This window comes from Ceratotherium simum, chromosome 1 (genome assembly GCF_057802395.1).
Source record: "Ceratotherium simum simum isolate JZ-2026a chromosome 1, ASM5780239v1, whole genome shotgun sequence".
Taxonomy (NCBI): domain Eukaryota; kingdom Metazoa; phylum Chordata; class Mammalia; order Perissodactyla; family Rhinocerotidae; genus Ceratotherium; species Ceratotherium simum.
This window is the reverse complement of record NC_141900.1, coordinates 75,706,717-75,724,161: the sequence shown is the minus strand read 5'-3', so window position 1 is coordinate 75,724,161 and position 17,445 is coordinate 75,706,717. Positions and strand designations below refer to the sequence as shown.

The following is a 17,445-nucleotide window of genomic DNA, read 5'->3' as shown; positions in this document are numbered from 1 at the left end:
ACCACTACACCACTGGGTCGGCCCCTTATCATTCATTTTGGAAGCTTTTTTTGTGCATTTGGCCTATGAGGATGCATAGTTTGGGGCTGAAAAAGATGGTACTTTTGAGCCAAAGACATTCCATTTTCCAAGCCATGGACTGTAGGGGTTCTAAGGACCTGCTGAGATGAGTTCCATCAGCAAAGAAAACCATCATGTGGCAGTCCGCCAACCTGGGTCCTTAGTAAATTAAATGTAAACCTCTAGGTTTATTTGGGTTACCAACACTTTTAGGGTTGGAAGACACAGGAAGACACAACTGGTTGCTGCAATACACAAAAGTTTATTTTTGACTTTTTTTTTCTTTTCTGAAGGCAAAATATAATAGAACTGAACCTCAATGAATTTTATACAACAAAAACAGCTTTTAATATGGAACTGACAGTCCATGAACGTTTTAAAATCTCGGAATGGCTTCCCTTTTTCAAAGTCATGCTTTCTTGGAGTCCACGAGAGGTTGGCACGAAGAGATGGTGGCAGCTCACTGGGTGAGGTGAGGGGAAGGACCGGTGGGCTTCCCTAGATCCGCGTCAGCTGGTGCCACAGACTGGATGGGAGGATGCTTTCCACTTTCTCCATGACAAAGTTTAAGGGGGCAAACAAAGTGCTGAGGAACTGCAAAGAAACCAGAAATGCAGGGAAGTCAGGAGACAGCTCGTTCAAGACTGTCAAATGAACCTCTCCAACCCACACTTGCATCTTAAGTCTCTGCATTATGAAAGTCTCAAAAGGCTACAAGTTCATATTTATGTTTACAGGATACATGGTTGGATGATCAAATCTGCATTCCAGCCCCCGCCCCCAGCTGTGATAGATAAGGGGGAGGAGTGTCTGCTGACAGCCCCCTTTACTCCTCTGACAGCTGGCCCACAGGTCCGAGGCTTCCAACTAGTCTTCAGGATCTGCTGGCTGCCCATGCAGATGACTAGTGCCATCAAAAGGGGCTGACAGATGGGTGGCAAGTGGGCAAAAGAGTTAAAAAATGGGGACAACTTAGATCACCCGCTTGCCTAGCTGGGTACGGAACTCACTTTAAGTGGAAAAGGCAATTTAAAGAAGTCAAGTTTGTTGTATGGTTGTGAATTGCTTTGGGATCCTATTGTCTCCCAAGCACCTGTGCAGCCCATGCTTATTTCTGAACTACCTGCTTAGTGCCGTGCATCATGGGAGCCTGGGGGAGGGCAGCAAACTGGCCAGTCCATGGAAGATATGTCCTTGTTGAAGAGGTGCTGCTCTGAGGAGATTTTTGGGATCGCTTTCATTTGGTTACTAAACTCCTTTCTGCTTTTCACGTAGAGAATAGTGCTCATTAACTATGCCTTTTAAGAAAGCCAAGTGCCTCGCCTGAGACACATCTAACATAATCTCAAATCTGTTCTGATTATGTTCTTGTGAAGAACCAGCTTCATTCCATAAACCATCCAGCATCTGACAAAAGAGGTGCCCTAACTGAGCCAGGCACGAGACGGGTATTTGGGTAGTTTCCTTGCTCTCTGTCTATTCAGAACCAAGGTATCGCATTGCTAGGGTTCAATACCTGGTTTTTGTATTGTGGAGTCCTTTGTCCATAGCACAGCACTGTCTATACCACCAAGAATTTCCCACAGAAGTGCAGTGTAGGACATAAGTACATACACAGAGGGGAACATGGTTCTGAGGTCAAACAAATTAGTAGACAGTGGATTTAATTAAGTTAAACGGGCTCCTCTACTGGTCCTGTGTTCTGTGGATTGCGGGTTTTCAAGAAAGGGTATGGTAGGCAAGTTTCCCAAATTCACTTGACCTCAGAATCTTTCCTTTTTTTTAAGACCCAGTAAAATACAAACTGGGAAGGTCTGTAACATATTATAGCTGGACCATCAGGTGTGAGATTTGTGTAAAGGAAACTCAAGATAGTATAAGATTTGGAATCCTTTTCTATGTTGCATCTTTTACATCAAATATATTTACTCAGTAAGGCACTTAAGTGCTGGTGAGATATAAAGAAGTCTAGGACAAAACTCCCACTGTCAGGAAGCTCAAATGCTGGGGGAGGCACTAGGACCTGTACACAGCCAAGTAATAAGACCAGATAGACCATGATGAAATAGAAGATAGAAGCCCAAACAAAGCACCAGGAGGGTTCAGAAAAGGGAGATAATCCATTCTGTTGAAAAGATCAGGAAACACTTAAAATGAGGCAACTGAAATAGACCCCAATGGATGGCTGGGATATCAAAGACAGAGATGGTCTAAGGATAGTAAGCAAAGAAATATGAGCAGGTGGGCCCTCCAGGCTCAATAAACAGCTAGAACAGAAATGGGAAAGCAGCTGGGATGACCAGATGATAGTAAATACTTCAGCTGGCTGGAAGAGATAAAGGCAGAGTTCAAAAGTGACTGGAAGAATGCTGGGAGGGCCTTGAACGCCAGGCTGGGTTGCAGTTAACAAATAGGAGACATGTTAGTCCTTGAGCGAAGGTGGATGGCTCTTTCCTCATGTGGGTATTAGACATATGGCAACTTCTGGTGACCTGAAATTATCCTTTGGTGACTGCACAAAACCATGTGAGATGCTCACCCTACAGAATGGACTGCCTACCCTTTTCAGTTTAGAGTTGAATGTAGTTGGAAGGCATCCTGGGAGATACTGGGCCCAGGAATGAGTAATTACTCCCCAAACTGCCTCTGAAAGAGTTTGTAAAATCCTGGTTATGAGAATACGGAACAAGTCTACTGATTACATTGACCCAACATAATAACATTATAAAATTAAAAAATATACATAACATATATATACACAAACATAAATTTTTTAATCATTTACATGTAATCAGAGACCACCAAGGCTCCAGAAAACATAGCATTTGCCTCTAATACTCAGTCCCATAAAGAAGAGCAAGGTGTTGAAGTGGTCTGGATAAACCACAGATTCTGACAAGGTTGGAAGAAGGGGCTCAACGAACAAGGTATATTGCTGATGAAGTTATCATATCCTAAAGACTTGACCAAAACCAGATTTAGAACTGCCGAAGCTGTGATTGAGGGGGAAAAGATCTACTGAAGTATTAGCAGAAGACAGTGCAGTTAGACGAAAGGCATTGCTCAAAGTCTGCACTCTGGGCCATTTCAGGCACTAAAATGTGGGGACATCAGGGAGCATCAGCTTGGGCAGCAAAATGAATGGAGATGTTGTTGCAAAGTTGGTTCAAATAAACGCCCGTTTGTTTGCTTTGTTTTGGGCACTGACCTGACTCGGATAAAAAGTGGAAAAGTGAGGTCTCTGGAAATCGAGGTGAGACTCACCCTATTTGATGCCTGTAATTGCCCCTCCTCCCACAATGTGGAACAAGATACAGTGGGCCCTGCCTCCGTGAACTATATCTGCCCTTCTCAACGAGGTCCCACAAAAGAGTTAAGTCCCAATACTTCCAATATACATGATTATTTACTGTTCTCCCTCACATCTAGAATGTGTTATCCTTGGGAGAATTGAGAAAAGAATCCCTTGAACCTTTTCACCCCAGTTGAGATGTGCACCCTTTATTACTAAGCTACCTTCCTCCTTAGTACCCCTCCCCACATCCTCCTCCCCACCCCTCAGCCACAGGGAAAAAGCAGACAACGTAAGGAGGCTTCTGAAACCGCTCCGCCCTTTCATTTAGGAACCACATAAAGGTCAGTGGCTTCCATCAGGAGGCATTAAAAAAAAAGTTTGGTGGAACTTGCCTTGCTTGGGATGCTGATTTATATTAGCAGATGTTTGAAAATCTTCACATGTTTGAAAATCAGTCAATACTTTTTGGCCAGAGACTCAACCAACGCACATAGAGAAACATTAGTTTCACTTATAGACTTGGGAAATTTATTGCTTGAAAAGTTAAGTCTGAATGAGCAACACCAGGCAACCCTGTAACAGCTCATCTATCTCAATGTCTAAAACTTCTGTCCAAAGGGCAGAGATACACCGTCCAAAACACACCATAATTCAATCAGTGTCTTGTGGTGAGAAAAAGCAACTGAACTAATAAAAAAGAGAGAGTGACACTTCAATTGCCTGATCCTCCTTTTCCCAAAAGACCATTATTTAGAAGAAGGTCATGGCTCCCAACAAGCTTCATTAACATTCGAAACGCCTCTGCTTATCTGAATAAGTTCCAGGTGCCCCATTGCAATCAGACAATTGACATTTCACTGTAATCAATATCAGACTTCAAAGAGGTCAGGGCCTATAAGTGAAGACGAGAGTCAGAAGTCAGGCGGCTCCGTCTCAGGGAAGGAGAGAGACCAGAGGAGTAAAGACAGGGCCCTTCAAAGCAGAAGGGGTCAGAATGCTGACCTTCCCACATTCTGTGAGGGGCTGGGTTTGGAAGGATAACTTATTTATATGAGCAACCTTATCTTGGTAACCAAACATTCTAGGAAGAGTTAGTCCTAAGTCATTGAGGTAGATTAGATTAGGGGGGGAAAGCCAGTTGAAGCCTCTCATTTTACTATTTTCCAGTGGGGCACACTTCGCTGTGGGCTGCCTTGCTGGCTGCATATCAACATGTAAACACACTGGAGAGTTCTCAAGCTGCATGTGACCTAGGGGGTGGCAGTGCAATCTCTCTGCATCTGCTAAAAGTCATTATCCAGGGACATTATCTCAGGCGAGGGCTGAGAAAATCATTTTCACAAGCTGCAAATGGTTGCAGGCAGCCTATAGGGCGGCTGTGATAACCTGTGGGGGGCTTCATGAGGGGCCTGATGAAGTGACAAGGGTGAAACTGTGGAGAAGACTGGGGGGTGGGGGGGCGGGGCAGGGCGGGGAGGAGGCGGGAGATGGGGCTTGTCTCCTTCAGGCCATCCATCTTCCTTCCCCACGAAGTCTCTCCAGACGTTTTGGAAACTGCTAAATCTTAATGAAGAGCAAGATGAATGTGATCCTCCAGACAGAGGTTTAAAAGCAAATTTATCTAAACTACATTTGAAAATTATGAGTAGCCGAGCAAACCACCACACCTTGGTAGTGGAGACTGTAAAGGCAAGTTTATATTTTATTCAATCATTTGATCCTAGACTCAAAATCAAAGCTTTGGAAACATTAAATGAGGAGAGTGGTCCTTTGTCTAACATACATAATGAACACATCTCTCCAATGTTCTGGAGGCTGTACAGCCTTTCCTAGAGAACACCAAGTCATATTCTATTTACTATCCTCCATTCTTCCCAATCCCCTCCCTGGTTAAAGCAGTTTTAGGCAATTAGTCATTTCATTCAATATGGTGGTTCTCAGCCCTCAACCCACATCAGCTGGGGACCGTGTGAAAACTCAGATACCCATGCTGCTCCCCAGACCAATTAAGTCAGAGTCCCCATGGGGAAGGGGCACAGACATCAGTAATTTTTAAGCCCCCTAGATGATTCCAAGGTGCAGCCAGGGTGAAACCACTGATTCCTAGAAAGCTTTTGCCTCAACAGCCCTGACAGCACGCCACACACCTGCAAAAGGCTGCTCAAAGGTTCAGCTCTCTTGAGACCAGTGGTCCTGAAAGGAAATACAGTCCTCAACCCCATCCTCAGAATCTGCTGGGGTCTTTGTTAAAAACAACTCCTGGGTGCTAACACTCAAGAGTCTGGTGGTGGGGCCAGGTGAATTTTATGCACACTAGAGGCTGTGAATCTCTGTTCTGATCCAAAACTCCCACCAAGTGCTATTTGTTAGTTTAATGAAGAACACCGGGCGAATGACATACTTTTACAGATATGCTTTAAAAAATATTGAGGAGAGGAACATGAAAGGAGGAACAGTAATTGTCTAATGTTGTAAATATACTCTTACTTTAAATTTTACTAAGTTACACTCTAATCTACTCAGACTTCTGGCCACTATTTTCACTCAGAGGTTGACCTGAGAATAGAAGAAAATAATAAAAAGCATAGGTCCATAAACTAGGGAGCACCCAGGGAGGCAACTTGAGTGATATTGGATTTAGAAATCATATCATATACAGAAGACTTAAGGAAATTTAAGATGTTCTGCCTGGAGAAAAGAGAAGGTAGTAAGTGAGAGGTTAGAGGTGGCCATGAATGTATTAGTTATCTTAAGTCTGCAAGAGGAAATAGACTTGTTCACTATAGTGTCGGAGGGCAGAACAGGAGCAAGTGAAAATTACAAGAAGGTAGATCTTGTCAGTATAAAGAAGAGTTCTGAGTGATCCAACAAAGAAACGGGCTTCCATGTTGAATAGGTGAGTTCCCATCACTGAAAGTGTTCAAGATGAGTCTAGATGACCTCTATCATGTTACTGTTGAAGGCAATTTGTTTAACGTACCTTTCAACTCTGAGTCTATAATTGTAATTATAAAAGAAGAGAAGAAATGCTAAGCTGTATCTGATTTTTACATTGATTCTTGCTGCAGAAACCACTACCATTTATTTATTTAATAATCATTTATTGAAAACCTACTATGTGCAAGTTACTGTGCAAAGCTTTGGGGATACAGAGATAAGGAAGACATAGTTCTGCTCTCAGGGAGCTCACATTCTAAAAGGGAGACAGACAAGTTTCCAACAATTATAATACAATACAATAAATGTGATAATATAGGTATTCATGGAATACTGCAGGATCATAGAGGAGAGACATCTAACTTAGCTTAGGAGAAACTTAGACAGAAAGCTGAGTATAAAAGAATAAAGAGGCATTAGTAGAGTGGCCAAGTAGAGGTGGTGATGGGGAAGGGCATTCCATGCAGCACAAACAGCATGTGCAAAGGCACTGAGGTATACAAGAGTCTGGTGCATCTGGGAATGGTGAGTAATTCACTATGGCCCAAGAGTGGTGTCTGTGCAAGAGTTGGGAGGGATGAGACTGAAAAGGCAAGCAAGGTCAGATCATAAAGGACCTTACATGCTATGCTAAAGAGCTGGGACTTTATCCTGAAGATGGTGGGAAACCACTGGAGACATTCAAGCAGGGAAGTGACATGCTCAGACTTGCAAATTTAGAAAGATCATTCCTGTGTCAGTATGAGAAAAAGACTGGCAGAGGATAAGACGGGAAGCAAGGAGACCAGTTAAGCCTCTTGCAGGCAGCCAGGCAAGAAATAACAAAGACCTAAACTAAGAGAGAGGACTAAACTAGCAGAGAAAGCGGGGGAGAAGAGGTGAATGTAGTGGCTCAGGAGGTTAGACTGACTGGTTGTGGAAGCCGAGAAAGACGGGGTGTGGAGAGGGAGGGAGGGAGGAGTTTGGGAGGGCTGCCGAGTTTCTGGCTTGAGGAACTGAGTGGGCAGCAGTGCCACTGGCGGAGGTCGGGAGGACAGGAGGAGGAGTGGTTTTGGTGGCGGGGGAAGAAGGGCGATGAGTTCAGGTCTGGAAATGTTGAGATTGAGGTGCCGGTGGGATTTCCAGTTCCTCTTCAACACGCATGAGAATACTCTTGCAATTCCAGTCCCTGAACTCTGCCGAGCAGAAAATGTCAATCATCTGGAAAGGGATTAAATCAACCCAGCCAAGTTAGAAAGCATCCTTTCTGACTCCACTCGCCTTGAAATCAGAATGGAGTTCCAGGGAAATAATTGATACTCTTTTCCTTATTCCTTCTGTTTGAAACTCACCTGTGGCAAAATCAGTAAATTTATCCTCACTGCACGTGCAGTTTGAAATGGTCAGTTTTCAACAAGGAAACAATTGCTCTTGGTCGCCAGTGCAGATGGCTTTTCTTATTAAAGCTCCTCTCCACAAGCCTCCTTAAAGACCCTTAACAGATTTCCATATTTCTAAATGTTATATCTGTAAACTTCCTAATACTACAAGCCCTTCACACCCTCTCAGTTCATTTGCCAAACAAGCCAAGAGTTTGTAGCCGTTAAAATTTTTTTAATTTAAATCATCTTTGAACATGTAAATCTCATCCTTCTTGAAGTAAAGACCCACAATATCTAAAGATTAGAAATAATGTCATTCAATTTATACAAAACTGAATAATTTCCCACACATTTTTCATTTGCTAGGATTCTCTTAATTATTTATTTAATCCTTTTAGACCTCATGCTTTTTTTGGAAACAGAATTTTTTTTGTGAAATGAGGCAAGGCATGCATTAACAAACAACCTACACTTTCTCATTTGACCTTCAACCTTTTGATCCCACTCATGATAATGAAAATTAAACAGTGAGCAAACGATCAGTAGAGGCATGTCCATTTCTAAATGACACTCCCCCATTTCTCTCACGCTGCGTCCCTTGGCTTTCCCTGCCCCTTCCCTGAGGCTTCCCTCTTGGCAAATACTCACAGCTTTTGCGAAGACCCCCATAAGTTCCGGGAATTGATGTGTCAGGAGGGCCAGCATGGCTGTGAAGGAACACAATCCAGCAGTAAAGAGAATAAAGAAGGGAAGCTCCTTCTTTGGGTAAACTGAGACTTCATGGAAAGCTGTGGAGAAGATCAAAAGGGAATTATCAGGGCTAGAGTAAAACGCATTCTCAGGGGATTTCTACATGTGGGACTGTCTCTTCAGAGCTTTGGCTGAAGCCTGTTGGAAATGAAAAGGGCAGCACTTGAACGAACCAGAGCCAACACCTGAGCCTGCCTCTGGCCGCCTATCTGCTTCTCCCGAGTCCATACTCAGCCCTCAGCGCTCTACCTAGGGCGCAGTAGGGCTAATGTGGGGAGGTCACACATTCATGGACAGGGCCAGTAACACCATCCATGCCTAATATATAGTATTCCTTCCACAAGAGCAAACACAAATAAAAACAAAATTTTATTCAAAGTATAAAACACATGTTCATTGTACAAAACCCAGAAAATCCAAAATCAAGTATACTGAAAAAAAAAATCTTCTCTCTAGATTTTCACCTTCCTGTAATTTTTTATTCATCATTATAGGCAATATTAGTTTATCTTGTATTTTTTTCCTGGAACACTCTAAGTATGTTGATGGAGGCTGCCACCCTGACAGAGACATTCAGCTGGGCTACTCAATCTTCAAGGGCTGGGGATTAAAGCTGTGAAGGTCATCTGGCACAACTATAGGAGACTCTTGATGACAAATATACTTCCAACAACCACCAAAAAAACAAATAACTGGTGCTCTTTAGAGTGTCTTTCATAACTTTTAAATTTCGAACGTTGGGTTTGGGGAAACCAAAAAGCTGTGGCACAAAAGCCGAGAGAACGGACTCCCCCGCTCTCTGCTCGAGGTGCAGCTGCCTGGGACCTGGGCCGGTGCGGGTGCTGACCAGGGGAGGACGGGGCTGGCCTGCAGACAGCGAACACCAACTGCCGGGGCCCTGGTGCCGGGGAGCCATGACACTGCACGTGAGCAATTCTCCACTCGACCCAGAAGGACCCCAGTGCTCCATTTTCCTCAGGAAATCCGAGATCTGAAGGCCTTTCCTCAGCCATTCAGCTCTCATGACTTAGAGCCCTGAATACTAGTCCACTCTGCTGAAACCCAGGGTGGAGAGGGGCAGGGACGGATGAAGCAAAACAAGCACATGCACCTGAATCCAGGGAAGTCTCCCCACTAGGATCCAAACGCAGAGTGCAAGTGCTCAGGGCTGACTGTGACAACAATGACACTTTCAATATGCAAAACGTGGGTAGCATTTAAAACAACCGACCCTCTTTACATCCTCACCATTCTCACCATCAACCCCCAACTCCCAAAAGATTTTTGAGGGGGGATCAAACTTGGACAACTGCATCCAATTAAATAAGTGTGAGCTATAATTTTCTATTTCAGGCTTATAAAGATTATTCCTATAAAGTTTCTTTTAAGAACTGTAATCTTGTCCTAATAGTGAATCTATCCCCATGGAAACTTAATTGGACACAATTAAAACATTTTAAAACAGTGTACTTTTCAGAAAACTGCCTTTCTTACCAGAAAATGGAAACTTTAACAAGGATGTTCCTGAAGGGGGATTCAAAAGGTAAAGTGTGGGCCCATAACAGGGATTTGTGGAATCGAATCTAACGTAGTGTGAGGCACCAGTAATAGTGTGTATTTTTCACAATAAACCTCGGACAATGAGGAACAACACATCACTGGGATCTCCCAGTTTGCTAAGGAACACATCTCACCTTGGGTCTTGAAGTAAGGAGATAAGTGAGCTCCCTCTTGCTACTTCAGTTTGAGACAGCAACTCGTTTTGCACCCAGACCCCACCATATTGGAGATTTATGACTGGCTCCACAATGTTGGCGTTGGACAATTTACTACGCACCCAGGGCTCCAAAGTTACACTATTCCTCTGGGCAAAGTATTTAAATATGTTATAGCTACGAGCTATGACATAAATGGGGTTGGTAAAAGGGAGGGGGTGGCAGGAGAGAGGATGGGCAAGAGAGAATAGCCAAATTTGGAGCTTATTGTCTGAGGGAGAAAAATATGTCCTAAGTCAGGGCCACATGAAGAGCCTGGACATGATCCTTGTACACAGTATGATTTGATAATAGCTAGTTAGCCAGAATTGTCAAAACAATGTTGTACAGTAAACCAAATCATCCTTTCCACATGTGGTGTAGGCCATCAGACTGCTAGCTTGTAAGGTACTCGAGGGCAGGGCTCCCTCTTTGTGCTGCATACAGTGCTGAGGCTGCACGTGTGCTCTGCACGTTACATCAACGCACTACATGTAATCCACGAGAAGCTCACGGGAAATCCCTCCGGCCAAGAGCATTGCATCACCACAGAGAGCACACCCGGCCGGCCCCATGACTCCGCCTCTGGCAATGATGCCAGCGTCCTGGTGCTGCCCTCCCATTCGTGACTCATCTGTAGCTCCCTCTGAAGTCAGTGCTTCCTCTTCAACTCCAGTCTGTGCAGACTGCATCTGACCAGCTAGGGAGCTCAGGCAGAACCATGCACAGTCGACCAGCCCAGCTAACATCAGCCCCAAACTAGGGGTCTCTGTGCTCAGGCCAACCAGTACATGATGCCTCTTCATTTAAATTGCAGTCCTCTGGGGTCTTTCCCTTTGATGAGTCTCGAGAGACTTGGAGGAGCAGGAAGCCAAACCCACTCATATAACTCACTTTAACGCATATGCTATTAAATGAGGACAGGGTTTGGGAGGAGAGTAATAAAAGACAAGGGACATTATAAACATTTCTCATTCCCACCTCTTCCCATCCCCACCTTCAGGCACCCCACCCTCACCGGCTGAAGAGAGGAATGCAGAGGTGAGACTTACAGGGAAGCAGCTCTCGGTCTGCTGTTTCTGTACAGATTGGGTAAGGATAAAATAGATGCCCCTTTTCCAAGGGATAGGGGATCATCCGAAAAGCTGAAAAGGAAAGACAATATGTTAAAGGTTCAATATTTGTCTCATATCTTCTCAACTTCAAAAAGGGACTTTTGAGCATTTTTATAATGGTGAACACTTCTACAAATAACTCCCAGAAAGGATGCAAGACTTACCCAAACTCTGAGTCATGTGCCAGATAAACTGTCAGAGATGCATTATGATGTATGACTCACACATTAATCTCACACTATATATTCTGGGCAAACCTCACAAAACTGGGTGGGGGTGCAGAGGAGTAGGGAAGCCATCAATTCTAATGCCCAGGGTTTCCTCATCTATGAAATATTACTAAAATGTCATAAGCACTAATTCAAAAGAGCTCAACTCATGGTAATAACGTAAACGTGAATTGAAATGCTTCCTCAAGAAGCAAATGTGGATTGACTCGTTGGAGCTTGTTACAGATGTACAAATATGAAAGGCATTCTACCACATCCATTCTAAAAAAATGTCTAGGTGGATTAGAATTCCAACCAAGATGGATAAGAACAAAACTCTAAAAACGCCTGACTTGGGAGGTATTTCTAAACCTTATGAAACTTTTAAATCTTCAATATCACGTGGGAAAAAAATGGATCTGGAGAGAATGATTATCTGTATTTTGATGATGTCAGGCCTCCTAAATTCTGCTTTTGTGGCATCAGATGACATTAGGTCTCACACTGAATTATGGTTTTCCAATCAATCCATCCCTTCCCGTGATCACATGTGTTACTCTTCCTGTTATCATGTCATCAGCATGTTAGTCTCACGGTTCCTATGAACAGTGCTCACAGAGGTAATTTTTCTTCAACAGATGTCCTTTAACTACAGCATGCTATAGATATAAAATATAAAACCTACACCCTACACTAGGAATGTCAGATAACAATCCTTGCCTTTATGTGTGTCAAAGAGGGGTGGTGGCAACACAGCAACCTTTTCAGTCTTAAATGCTGCATTTCAAGGAACCGTAGCTACATCCTCAGCTGTGTAATTACCTAAGCCTTCTCAAAATGCTGTCAATGTACATATTTATCTTTTGCATACTTATTTCAAACAGGAATCAGAAACAAAGAATGTTCTCCCTCACAAGGAATGACAAGGTTCCATTGTAACCAGTATCAGTGCACATATGGTATTTATTCTGGTGTCTGAATATTATTTAAAAGTAAAAACATTATGTATGTGATTCCAGCATTTGGAATGCAGTCAATCTACACCACAGTGGTATCACTCTGGGGTTACAGCACATTGCCACAGAGAATATAAATCACTATAAACGTGGGATTAGAGCAGAGCCAGTTTGCTGGCAGTTTGCTGAGGTAAAAATGTTATCAATTTTCCTCTCGTAACAGAAACCTCTTAAACAGAGATTAAAACATTAAAAACACCCCAGACTTTAACTCTTCTTAAAATAAAAGGCTCACCCTAGTTCAATCAGACTTTTTCTTTCATGCAAACAAAGATGACTTTTGCCCGCTACAACGAGCAAGACACGAGCTCCCTGCACAGGTTGTTAACACACAGATCACTCGAAGGAACCAGCATCTCTCTCAATAGAACGGCTTGCAAGAGGAGAAAAAAAAATTACAAAACCAAAAAAACCCTTTTATTGCCTTCACAGGCAGGATACGCTGAAATCTCTTCTGCCAAGCAGTGCATTTAAATTTAAACTGCAATACAGCAGGATTTCAATACCGTTTCTCATAAATGATGGCCGCCATGAAAGCATCCCAAAAATGTGGAAAAAACTACGTGGAAGTATTTTTTTTTTTTTTTTAAATCCAAATTCTCCATGTGCAACAGGGCTGCTGTAATTAAGAATCTGTTAAGGTTCATATGATATAAATAAACCCTCTGTTTTCAAAGTGGCTATAAATTTGAATGCTAAATTTTATTCAAAATTGAAGTCAGTTTGCACTTCAGGGAGCAATTTTTTAAATGAAATATAGGAATGTAAGATCTTGAGAGTGTTCAACCATAGAAATCAAATGGTTGGTTGGTGTCTTTTCAGTCAGATGCCAAATTTCTTTTACTCCAGTATTTGGCATGCATACAGAATTTTGTGCATCAAGTTAGTCTTTTTGTTCTTCTAATCAGTTCTGATCTTTTTGGAGGGTGGAGCCATTGATTATATACAATTTAAAAAAGAATACACACACACACTTCCTGCATTGTCCTCCCTCTACCCAACACCCATGATTGTAAAGATGCTTATGGTGTTCTTAAAATCTCTCTCTCTCATTTCAGTTGTCATTTACGTTGAGTTCATAAAATAATATTAAGACTTTTGGCTTCAATAAACAAAGGCAAATACAATTTCTGTTTGCAATTCTATCCTTTACCCACCCTGTTGTGCAGGGTCCAGGAAGTGTGAGATAAGCAGTGGAGGTCTGGAGAGAGCGGGAAGAGGCACCGCATAAGCCTTGCCAGCTACCCCTCCCACCTCCTGTTCCCTTTCACTGCAAAGACAGGCAACTGCTCCATGAGAACCTCGTGGCTTTAGCTGAATGTCCAGAAATTTTGCAAGTGCAAGTAGTAACACACTGATTTGGCAGTCCAAATAAAGATAGAAACAGAGGTCATTTGATCTAGTTTCTGAATTTGATCTATTTCATGAGTGACTACAAACCTCCCAAAAATCTTCATCTGAAAAACATACATTTCATAAGAATTAAAAATATGCACGTATTTGGTTAAAAACAAAACAAAACAAAAAGCTGGGCCACTCAGAGTTAACACATGGTACACAAATGGCATTTCTGCATTTTCCTTTGTGGGCCATCTCCCGCCCCTCCCTGATTCTGTTGTGCCTTTGTGGAAGGGGTGAAATGGAACTGGGAATTAGTTAATCGACACATCAGGCCCTCCACTGTGAAGTCTGAGGCATTACACTACTGCCTTCTATCCCTGACCAGACACGTTTCCTAGGCTCCAAGCCTATCGGTGCTGTGCGCATCAGATACTCTCCACCAACACTGGAGAAAGAATCAACAGAACCAAAGAATGGACAGAAGGATGGATACATGAACCAATTAATTCCTGATCTTCCCAGCAATTTCTAATGACCTCTCACTCTACCCACTACATAGACAAGGATAGAAGGTAATGTTTGATATTTGATTTGCCTATGTTGCCTTTTCAAAGAGGATCTCAGAGAACTTTATACAGACAGATTACTGGTAACAGCGAGAACTGGATTTGAATCCCAGCTCTACCTGGCCAAAATGTGCGTGCCTTCCTCATGACGAGGGATGAAAGGTGAGCCAAGCGCACACTGTCCTGCACTGACGGAGCTCACCCAGGGCAGGAAAAAGATGATCCAATAATCATGAAAATAAGTGTGAAAGCTCCCCTGTGATAGCGCCTGGATGCTGTGCATATGTAAGAGGTGAGCAGTGGAGGTGACAGCTAAGGATGAGTCAAACTTGACCAGGCTAACAACTGTATGACTTTGGGTGGGTCATTCATCTGTGTCCAGGCTCTTCATCTGTAAAAATGAGAATACCACCGACCTCGAGAGGCTGTTCAAGTGCAACAGCAAAGGTCGAGGTGTCTAAACACAGTACCTGATCGCTCAATAAAAGTTAATGTTCTCTTTACTTCCTCTTTCTACTAAACCCAATGTTTCTACTTTCTCCATCAGGTCATACTCTAGCATGTAAGTAAAAATGCTGCTTGTTTGTAAACAATTAGAAGTGCACACAATAGAAAGAAAATTATCATCAAAATACAAATTTTATGTTCTCACTTTTGACTGCAATGTACGTAATGGGCTATAAAGCTATCTGTCTTTTGTGAGGCATTTGGGCCCAACAATAAAGAAAATTCAAAAGTCAAAAGCCTGGGTTCTGATCAACATTCCTTCACTATCTAGTTATGTGGCCTTGGGAAAATCACTTTCCCTTGGTTAGAGTAAATGATGTTCCAATCCAATTCTGAAGGGAAATTCTGGAGTTTTACAGCCAAGTCACTAACTTGTTAGTGACTCTCAACACTCTAACACTCTGTACTAGTACTGCTTGTATCCACACTAGATGTCTATATATATGTGTATTTATGTATATGTCAGTGTATATCCACACATATTAATGTTTCCCTCAAAGCATTTCAGAGTCTTATTCATCTTGGTATCCCCAACACAATGCCTAGCACAAAGGAGAAACTCAACAAATGTTCATTGACTAAATAAATGAATAAATTAATGCACAGTCAGGAAGAGACAGAATTTTCCCTTTAAAAACTCAAGTGGATCCAAATTACAGTCAGTCACTGAGACTGAATAACTGGAAGGAGCAAGCTGGTTCTACTGGGCAGTGGTTGGGGAAGCATCATGTGATATCTGGAGACTGCCTATTAGCATAAGTTAGCCATGATCAGGGACTTTAGCTGACCATTGCTTTCTCCAAAATTATAAAATTTAGTCTTAGATCTATGGGGTGAGGGGTGGGGGAATCTCTTTAGCAGTTCAAAAGGTGCCAGCCTTTTGGAGGAAAGGTTTGGTTAGAGGAAATGCCCTAAAGACCACATCTTACAGCAAGTAGCATTTACCATCAGGTTCAAAGAGAATAAATTAGAATCAGCATCTCATCCTATGCTTCAACAATGGGCCATTTTCTCCTCTCAAAGGGAACACTCTGCCTTAGTCCCCCTAAGAAACACCACCTTCAAATCTTATACATTATTTAGTGAATTCTTTGGGAAAAAAAATCTCCAAAAAGAAAATAAAGAGTCTTACTTGACCAAGTTTTAAAAATGGAAACAAAGAAAGGCTAAGTGATTTACCCCATGGCATACTAGTCTTCTGATATATAGAACTAGAAAATTAAATCTTAAAGTTCACAGTTGTGGCCAGCAGACTACCCTGCGTTATAAAGTAAATATAGCCAAAACAGAGCCTTGAAAAGATCAAGGCAGGAGGGAGATAAGGCCACAAGTAATTAATACAGGTAACACAGAAGCTGTGCCACTTAAAATAGGGCCCCATAGGACACAATACCATTGTAAATAAGACCCAGTTCAAACGAGGTCCCTCATTCATACCTGTTTTTTATATTCAACTCACACCTGCAATGGTGTGTGTGTGTGTGTGAGGATAACCAGAACTGACAGTGTTTAAAATACGTATAATTCAGATAAAGTGGCAGCTGTGTAATGAACTAAGAAACATATTTTTAAATCTTGTAAATTAAAATTTTTCCCCTTTCTTGATTATCTTGACTTTGAGGAACATATTGTGTAATTTCAGAGGCTGAGACTGATGAATCAAACATTTTAGAAACCTTTGAAATGCTGATGTATTTGTGGTTGAGGACTTAGTTTTTGTTTTTTTTTAAACCACCATATGTTTCAAACCCAAACAATCTCTGCCATGCATCAGTTGGACTTTGGGGTTTTATCAAAAATGTGAGTTATTTCAGCCTGATTGGTGGAAAACTCATTTAATTCTGTAAGATGACTAATGCTCCAACATAATAAACTCATTAAAAAGCAAAGCAAAACATAGCTCCATCCGCACCCCTAACGAACATTTTTGACAGAACAATTTTTTAATCTCCAAAAGACTAAAAGAATACTCATTTTTAACATGGAACCTGGTGAATTAGGTACTGCTACCTTCCTCCCTGAATTTCTTTTCTAATGAAAAGGGCAAGTTGGAAAGGAGTTGAGGAATGTCCTTAAATTTCAGAATGAAGAAAAAAATGATTTAAAGGAGAAAACCTAAACTATGAGGCTGGAGATGTCAAAAGGCGCCACCAAGTGGTGCACTGGAGGAAGTGCGGCCTTCTGCGCTCAGGGAAAGGCTGTCTGGCGAGTCCCGCTGACCTCTTGAGGGGGAGAGGGAGCGGTTCAGTACTGCAGCTGCCCTCAGAGCAACTGCCCTGAAGCCCACCAACCTGGCGTGGGGCGATGGCATTCAATATCATCAGTGCTTCACAGTTTTCAAAAACTGGGTAAGTTAAGTAAATACCACTGTGAGTAGCCGAGTCAGAATTCAAATCCAAGTCCTCTGATTTAAATCCAGAGCTCTGATACCTCCAATTAATTTAACTTCAAATGTACACAGACCTAGAAGTGATGTCAAAAGATTGCACACAATTGTCTGAAGTTGCAGTGGTAATTCTTTCTTCTAAATTGCA

General features: G+C 42.3%; 1 protein-coding gene across 5 annotated transcripts in view; it reads right to left on the bottom strand.

Annotated features, from left to right (window-relative positions):
• Nucleotides 1-306: 306 nt before the first annotated feature.
• The window catches only part of ST7 (suppression of tumorigenicity 7), a 252,222-nt gene continuing 235,083 nt past the window's right edge, over nucleotides 307-17,445 (bottom strand). For 3 of the 5 annotated variants that reach the window (XM_004418772.2, XM_004418773.3, XM_014785477.2), the window contains 3 exons: nucleotides 11,210-11,302; nucleotides 8,302-8,441; nucleotides 6,427-7,492 (listed from right to left, as the gene is read on the bottom strand). In XM_004418772.2, coding sequence (XP_004418829.1) covers nucleotides 7,373-7,492; nucleotides 8,302-8,441; nucleotides 11,210-11,302 — 353 coding nt within the window. In that variant the 3' untranslated portion in view covers nucleotides 6,427-7,372. Of the gene's footprint in view, nucleotides 655-6,426; nucleotides 7,493-8,301; nucleotides 8,442-11,209; nucleotides 11,303-17,445 lie in introns of those variants that run through there. The other 2 variants (XM_014785458.2, XM_004418774.2) reach the window with 1 other exon arrangement.